Source organism: Lactuca serriola, chromosome 8 (genome assembly GCF_051521515.1).
Source record: "Lactuca serriola cultivar US96UC23 chromosome 8, Lser_US96UC23_V15, whole genome shotgun sequence".
In the NCBI taxonomy this organism is placed as follows: domain Eukaryota; kingdom Viridiplantae; phylum Streptophyta; class Magnoliopsida; order Asterales; family Asteraceae; genus Lactuca; species Lactuca serriola.
In genome coordinates, this window is record NC_136415.1 from 329,900,137 (window position 1) to 329,909,321 (window position 9,185).

Genomic DNA, 9,185 nt, shown 5'->3' on the forward strand with positions numbered 1-9,185 from the left:
TAACATAATGTATTTCTACAAATAAATTCTGACAGAATACAAACATTACTTATTTTATAAAAACTATATATTATAGAATGATAGCATATTCTAATAGAATGTATTTCATTTTTCCTATCTTGCAATTGTTTTTACTTTTCCTATCTTGACAAATAAGGAGACTGAAATCGAATTCTGCCAGAATAATAGACATTCTAAGAGTTTTGACAGAATACATACCACATGACCAGATTCTAACAGAATGTATTTCATTTTTCCTATCTTGCAATGTTTTTTACTTTTCCTATCTTGACAAATAAGGAGAGATTGAAATAGAATTCTGTCGAATTCAGTCTCTTCAAACCCTAAATCCACAAAAAAAAGACAATCAACTTTCAAATATTAACAAATTTTGAGCATTCTAAAAGAATAACAACTGTAAATTCTGATAGAATGTAGTAGACATCAAACAATTGTAATTTATTCTAATCGAAATTTCATCGAACACCTTTTAGGTACACACTGTATCATCACAGATTCTATCAGTTGTTACTCATTAGTCAAAGATTTCATATAATATAAACACACATTTATACAGATAAATGCTTGCAGCAATTTTGTATCCTACAAATTCATATTCCAAATCAATAACAAAACATATTTCTAGAAAATCACAGCGTACCTTGGTGGGTTGGTCTTTGCCTCTCTCCTAATCGATCTATCATCCACAAACGGTGATGTGGTGACCATTAAATCGACATCACCTTCAAATCGTCTAGTATTGCAGGAATCAGAGAGAGGATAGACACAACCGTTGACTGAGTGGACACCCTCTAATTACCTGCTGCTTGAAGGAGGCATCTTCGTTGTTGCTGCTTCTCTTTTCCGTCTCCGGTCGAAATCAGCGACGTGGGGCGAGAGGGATAGAGAAAGGTGAAGATCGACAGGTAAATCGAACCTGCCCAAAAGAAACAATCGTGAAAAAATGAGAGGTGATAGGGGGAAACCACAAAAATCGATGGAAAAATGTGTGTGAACGGAAGCAATGGGATGGCTGGCAATTTGGTTAGGGTTATGAAGATGCAAAGGTAGGATTAGAGAAAGAGAAGGAGAAGAGATAATAAAGGGAAAAAATTGATGTACACGTTTGTAAAAGAAATATATTAGGTATTTGTTTTGTTCCCTTAATTGTAGGGATTCATTTAAATGATCTCATTAATTGCTAATGCAAAAAACCGAAAATACCCTTCTCTATTTAATTAATTATTTAATTATTTGTAATTTTCTAATTGGTGCATTTAGGCACACAATAGTTGCTAAAAACATTTGAACCTAGCTCTCTCCTTCTCTTTCTCTCTCTCTCTCTCTATATATATATATATATATATATATATATATATATACAAAAATAATTTGATGATATATACAAGGGAGAGGTATATACAAAGATAGTGTGGTGTGTGTGTGTGTGTGTGTATATATATATATATATATATATATATATATATATATATATATATATATATATATATGGGGGTAATTATGATAAGATAAAAGATTAAAAGATAAAAGATAAAATTTTAGGGTTAATGCGTTAGTGAGTTGGTTATTCATCCAAAAACATTGATTAAATTCAACATATCCCCAATACATATAATCGTTAGTTTTGCGAGAGTTAAGAAATTATATATAGATCTATATGGGGCCATGACAACCCCACTTGCGATTGCTAGCTACAATCTCGACATGATACCTTCCATATAAGTTACTATTTGACGTTAAGCGTCATGATTTGGGGTACATTTATGGTCATAGCGTCGATTATAAGGGCTGACGATAATACATTAAAAATTGCCTTAAAGTTTAGATTACCATTAGGGACACCTGGTATGGTAATTAAAATACGTTAGGATCGTTAAATATCCTAAAAAGATAGTAAATTAGGATTAATAAAAGATATCTTAATTAAATATGTTAGGATCGTTAGATATCCTAAAAAGAGATAGTAAATTAGAATTAATAAAAGATATACTAATTAAAATATGTTAGGATCGTTAGATATCCTAAAAATATAATAAATTAGGATTAATAAAAGATATCTTAATTAAAATATGTTAGGATTGTTAGATATCCTAAAAAGAGATAGTAAATTAGAATTAATAAAAATATCTTAATCAACATACGCTAAAATCGTTAAATATCTTAAAAAGATAGAAGTTAAATTAATAATTAAGAAATGTTTTCTCAAAGAAAAAGATTCTTAAAAAGATCAAAAAAAAAAAAAAAAAAAACTCGTACACTCACAAACATTATGTTGACTTTCAAAATACATGTATTATCACGAAGATGAGTGTGGAGGAGTGTCACACTAGTAAAACTGAGGTATGAAATAGAGTTGTTGAAGTTTAGTATCGTTTGTTTTTAGGAGTTTGTGTCTATTTAAAAACAATGTATTCCTTCAAAAAATCAATAATAAATAAATATTTAAAATATACCTTTTTGTTTGATTGTACATGTTGTCGATATCCAATTATCTCTACATCATACTGACCGGTGTTTCCGCCAACGGCTAAACAAGATTTGACATCACACGTGGGGTTGTGCCCCATACCGGAAAACCTTATGTATTTGGTACTTGGTAGGTCCAATCCTCGGTTCTCAAATAAGCTAAAAGAACCCGGTATCGGTTTCGTCTCTTTGCTTGAAGGAGTAGATCAGTAGATTTAGTTATTATTTAGAGTTGATTTATTGATCATGTGATTCTTTTTTCCATTTCATAATTTATTGGTTTGAGAAAGCAAGACGGATTCATGAGGTCCAAGCCCAACCCGCAAGTTTAAATGAACAGCCCAAAGCCCCACATTGCATCCGATAATCGAGACAATGGGCTAAATGCTCCATTGAAAAAAGGTGTGACGTGGGGGATGAAGATTCAAGAACATGAACATCCACGTGTCAAAACTTGCAAATTACGATCCACATCCATCAAACGGCGGGATATTCAGCGAAACTTTTTATTTTCTCCCGCTCTCTGTTCAAAATCGAAAACAAAAAAATTGAATACAGCTGTAAAATCCCCTTTTTACCCTTGCCGTCATTCATTTCATTCCAATCACTATCCATACTCCTTCCCCGAGAAGCTTTGCATTTCGTTCATCTATCCCTGCGATTCATTCATCTCATGCTTTCATCAGTTTCTCATCGACGATCTGTAGTTTCATCACCTCCAATCTTCCGGATTTCAGTCTCTTTTCAAACCACCGCCACTTTTCCCACGTCCGGTGAACAAGTTGGGAAGAACGATGGAAAACCATCAAAATTCGCCGTTTGACCGTCCATCTCAAGTCTTCCATGGCATTCGCTTTGTTCTTCTTGGTTTCGATCCTATCAACAAAGCTCAGGTTCAAAATAGTTTTTTTGGTTATTGATTTGTTCATAACTTTCACATTGCTCAGTAAGTTGGCTTGATGGAGGATATGTTGTTGGAGACTACCCGTCTTAACAAACTTGTGTTCATTTTTATAAGTATTTAATTGCTATCACGAGGTATCGGAAGAAATTCGAACTTGGACTTCTCGCTTATATTTTGAATTATATTTACAGGTTTCACGGAGGCTTGTTAATGGCGGGGGCATTGATGCTGGTGTATATGGTCCCAATTGCACTCATGTTATTGTCAATAAGCTTGTCTATGTAAATTTACCACCCCTCGTTATGTCAATTCTCACCTCCCCGGATTCCCCAATTTGTATTTCATGTGCTTTTTCTTATATTAGGCTACTGGAGTCCGTTTTTCTTATCCGGTTTCAGCTATTGATGATTTAACTATAGATATCTTCGTGTTGGATGTTGCAGGATGATCCCGTTTGTGTTGCTGCCAGAAGAGATGGGAAGATATTAGTCTCTGGCCTATGGGCTGATCATAGCTTTGACGTTGGAGTACCTGTGGATCCAACCTCGGTAATTACATTTACCCCCATCCAATTTGCGAACAATCAGATACACCCTTCCACCATATGCACTTAAAATTAGTTCTTAGAATTTCTTTGAGATTAAAATAAGGGAGACAGCTTATTATGATCTTTTCCACGATATGAAAATCGAAAAAACCATTGCAAATTTTTTGCAGCACTGATACCGGTTCTAATCACAGGTAATGTACAGACCAGTGAGAGATTTGAACGGGATTCCAGGTGGAAAGTCACTAGTTATATGTTTAACAGGGTATCAACGTGAAGATCGCGAGGACATTATGGTTTGCCTATTTCTGATCTGCTAACTGCACTCAAACATTTTTATTCAACAAGATAATGGCTTTATATCATCTGAAAATTATCCCATGTTTTTTTTTTTGTTACAGACCATGGTTGATTTGATGGGTGCGCAGTTTTCAAAACCACTGATAGCAAACAAGGTTACTCATCTTATATGCTACAAATTTGAAGGTGTCATATGTTCTCTTCTTGGCTATACTTCATTCTTTTTGTCTTTTGGTTATCTTTTTAGATGAAAGATCAAGTTTTTTTTTTTGAACTTGATAAACTATGAATGGTCCTACAGCATTTGCATTTTTATATTGGCATGCCTAGTGTTTAAGATTTTTGAGGTTTTATCAGGATAGATGTTGTTAGGTCCTATTTGTCACCTGTTTATGTAATTTGCATGTCATGGTTGGAAGTGTAAATTGTTATGTTTCAATTTGTTAGGGGAGAAGTATCTGCTTGCAAAGAAAATGAAGAGGATAAAGCTTATCAACCATCGATGGTTAGAAGACTGGTATGCATCTTGTTTGTTTACCTTTTTTTATAATTTATTTGTTTAATTCATTATACTGTAAGCTTCTATAAAGTTCAAGTTTCTGACCTTGATTTCCTCTCTTCATTTTCCAGTTTAAAGGCATGGGAGATTGTCTCAGAAGCAGATTATACTAGAAGGTGAGACTGAGACTGAATTTTTCTGTCAATTGTATATGCATGCACATCTTATATAAAATAAATCTTCATAGTTATTCATTGAAATGCTTTTTTGTTGTAACTACAGTGGTTATGAGCTGGAGATGGAGGCTGAAGCCAAAGATTCTGAAGATGAAGCAGAAGGGGTTGTTACTGGACTTACTGAAGTGAAGAAGGAAAGTCCATATCATTCGATGATGTTAAAGCAGGATGCTTCAACAAGTCTACAAAATACTAGTGCTTCTAAAGGGTTTGAAAATGCAAATGACAATGTGTCAGTGACTTTGAAGACCACATCTGATCAATTTCTTAATCCCAACAAAAATGTTGTTGGTCTTACCTGTGAGCCATCCAATCTATTTAAAGGAACTACAAGTTCTTCAGCATTCAAGAAATCTCCTTCAAACGAATCAAGAAATGTCATGTCTTCAATTTACTCTAGGAAAGTGCCAATGGGAACCACACCTCCAACAACAGACACAAGTGATATGAACAGTGCTAAAAGACTGGAGAAGATTAATCTGAGCGATGCCTTCAACATGTCTTCACCTTTTGTAGAAAAAGAGGAGCAAAATGAATCATCTTTTGGTAAGAGGAAGATGGAGATTTCTTCTGGTAGTTCTAAACTACAAAAAACGAGTCACAACGAAGACACATTGAATAAAGAGAGTCTCCATATGGAAAGTGTATTTCAAGAAAAGGAAAAGAATCCCTCTACTGAAATGAGCAACCATGTACCACTGGGAACTGGCATCCCTTATGTAAGTGAAAAGAAGGTGTTAAGTTCTAAGGGTAAAAGTGTAACATGTGATGAAATTTCTACCCCACCTGTACAAGACAAAGGCTTTGATGAAGAATTGAAGGAAGCCAGTGTAGCATCAATGTTTGGTAGCAGAGATATTGATATGTTAATACAATCTGAATTTGAAATACCTGAAGCTCAGAAGCCAGAACATGTGATGCAAAGTCTTGAGAAATCATCTCCTTCTGCAGCAACTTGTGATATTGAGAAATTAAGTACTCCAAACTTGGAGATTAATGAACAGAGCGCTGGATCAGGCTCAAAATCTGTGAAAAGGAAGTCAATTGCCAAGAAATTTTCTGCCCCTAAACAGAATCTAGGTAAAAAGAAGACTGTGGATCAAAAAGCTTCTATTTATCTACAAAACATTGAGCCACAGAATGATAGAGTTGATGTTCAGGGAGTAGGTGATGACAAGAATCAAAGTAATGAAAAAGTTGAAGACGCTTCAGAGATAGAGAAGGAGAAGATGGATGATGAAACTGAGTCTCCAGAGGATAAAGAGGAGCATGGGCCACATATTGCTGATGTAGTGATGGAAGAAAATGAACATGGTGATGATGTGAATCAAAGTAATGAAAAAGTTGAAGTCGCTTCAGAGGCTGGGAACTCGGTTTCTGTGAATGTGGACAAATCTAAAGCATTGAGAGAGAAAAAACTTCCTTCAACCAAAAAGTCAAAGAAAAAATCAGCTGTTTCAGTCAAAGATGTAAGTGATAAGAAGGAAGCTGAAATTAGGGAAGAAGGAACTCCAACTCCACTTCGAGCTTCTAAGAGAAGCAAGAGAAATGTAAATGATTTGCAGACAGCAGAAGAAGGTGTTTGTAAGAATGATGACAACAGCACTGAACATCTGTATTCACCATCTGAAAAGGAAAAGGAAGATAAGGTTCAGGGAGAGACAGAGAATGTGAAGAACAACAAGGCAACTAAAAGCAAAACTAAGAAAGATATTGGTCTTTCTAATTCTGTCAAACAAGGAACTGAAACAAAAACTGTTAACAAGAAGGGTAGACCAAGTTCCAGATCCTGTGATTTTGAAGCACAGAAGGAAAATATTCAAATTCCAGTTGAAAATAAAAACAAACAGAAACAGGCCTTAAAATCTGAGAAAATTACCCCTAAGTCTACGAAAGTGAACTCAGAAGAACCTAAGTGGTTCATACTGAGTGGACATAAGTTGCAAAGACGGGAGTTCCAGCAGATGATTCGGCCATTAAAAGGGAAAATATGCAGAGTCTCTCACCAATGGTCTTATCAGGCAACTCATTTCATCGTCCCTGATCCCATACGCAGAACAGAGAAATTCTTTGCTGCGGCTGCATCTGGAAGGTAAACAACAAAATATAAAACATCTCTCGAGTCTTTACTCTTTACCTTGCTTTGTGGTTGGTTCTAAGTTTTAACCTAACTTGACAGTTGGATTCTCAAGACTGATTACTTATCTGCAAGTAACGAGGCAGGAAGATTCCTAACAGAGGAGCCTTACGAATGGCACAAGAACGGCCTAAGTGAAGATGGTCAGATTAACCTGGAAGCTCCGAGGAAGTGGCGCCTTTTGAAGGAGAAAACCGGACATGGTGCCTTTTATGGAATGCGGATTGTCATATACGGGGAATGCATTGCACCCACTTTGGTAAATTTAAAAAAAAAAAATCTTGCTTACACATCATAGCAAAGCAAATTCTTCTAAGATGTTTTTTTTTTTTTGATTATGTTACAGGACACTCTTAAACGGGCAGTGAAAGCTGGAGATGGGACAATAGTGGCGACTTCCCCACCATACACCCGCTTTCTAGACACTGGTATCGATTATGCCATTGTGAGCCCTGGCATGCCACATGTGGATATATGGGTTCAGGAGTTCATAAAACATGAGATACCGTGTGTCTCGGCTGATTACCTTGTGGAATACGTATGCAAACCGGGGTATCCCCTTGAATCGCATGTCCAATATGATACAAATGTTTGGGCAGAAAGGTCATTTAACAATCTCAAGAACCGGTGTTTGACCATCGAAGAAGAAGAAGAAGAGTCAATGGGGCCCACAACACCTGAGAGCAGTGATGTGGCGTGTGAGGTATGTGGATCACGTGACAGAGGTGAAGAAATGTTGATGTGTGGGAATGAAAGCGGTTCGATTGGATGTGGTGTTGGGATGCATATCGATTGTTGTGATCCACCGTTTGAAGATGTTCCTGAGGAAGATTGGTTTTGTCCTAATTGTAGCAATCCCAAGATTACAGTTACTAATAATTCCAAAAAGTCCACCAGCAAAAGGAAAGCCAAGTAAACTAAACTGCCATTTTTATTTTATTATTATTATTATTATTTTTAAACCTACCGTTTTGTATATTGTTTTGACATGTAGATATTGTGAGTTAGTTAAAGCTTTAGTTGGATATTAAAGTTAAGTGTCAATTAGCGTCTCTCCTTTTGTTCCTCTTTTCTCTACTGTATAGTGGAGTTGTAAAACTTCATTAGCTTTATTTGCTTTCAAAAGTTTAAAAAACTGAGTGAATCGGATTGCTTTTGTTTAATGGATGAATAATATATACTTGAGATATTAGTTGATCATAACTAGGAAAGAGCCCATACGTTGCGTGGGTTAGAAATAATTTAGTGTTTTTTAAAAATACAATTGGCCAAAAAACGAAAGTTTCAAAGTTTTCAAAAACATGTAATAGCGAAGACTAACTCTAAAAGTGTATAGTAGGGTTTACTATTCATTGACCGAGGAATGAACAAATTTGTAATAATGCAAAAAAAGTATTGAAATAGAATGATGTTACAAAAGCCAGGGATCAATTTGACAAATGGATATACTTCTGGGTGGAGACTGCACAATTGGATATACTTTTGGGTGGAGATTGCATGGGTAAATATTGAAGGGACCAAAATTATGAAACCCTCATAGAATGGTGTCAAAAACCTAAAGCCATGCTATTTAATATATATATATATATATATATATATATATAATATTAGTTTCTACTAGGTAGAAACTTGTGTGCTATACGGGTGGTTCACAACTTAAAATCGTAAAAATAACAAACAATAGGTGACTTGGTATAAAAGAGTGAAACATTAGTAACTATGTATTTTTAAAGTTTAAACACAAATTATAAGCTAATTTTAAAGAGAAATTATCGGTTTATTGGAAATATATTTACTTATAAATATAAGAAAAGATGCTCGTACTATATCAAAATAACAATTTGATATTTAAACTAAATAGAAACAAAAATCTATCTTCTTAATATATATGTTACAAAATGTATAATTTTTGAACAACTTAAAGGGTTAAAAGCGGTTGATAAGCATAGAAGCCAAAGTTTATGAGTACAAACGCAAAGATTTGTGAGTTTCCTCGTTGAAGTAATGCTTTTGACCAACTCCATGTTGATTCACATGATTAGACTTGGAGGAATATGATAAACATCGATTTGAGA

General features: G+C 34.9%; 1 protein-coding gene across 1 annotated transcript; it reads left to right on the top strand.

Annotated features, from left to right (window-relative positions):
• Positions 1-3,032: 3,032 nt before the first annotated feature.
• On the top strand, positions 3,033-8,142 carry LOC145066857 (transcription coactivator). The gene is made up of 10 exons (XM_079014110.1): positions 3,033-3,380; positions 3,583-3,672; positions 3,835-3,939; positions 4,133-4,234; positions 4,340-4,424; positions 4,686-4,755; positions 4,869-4,913; positions 5,020-7,065; positions 7,153-7,369; positions 7,457-8,142. Exons 1-10 carry the CDS (start codon positions 3,282-3,284, stop codon positions 8,024-8,026), a joined length of 3,429 nt encoding a protein of 1,142 aa, XP_078870236.1. The 5' UTR covers positions 3,033-3,281; the 3' UTR covers positions 8,027-8,142.
• The last annotated feature ends 1,043 nt before the right edge of the window (positions 8,143-9,185 follow it).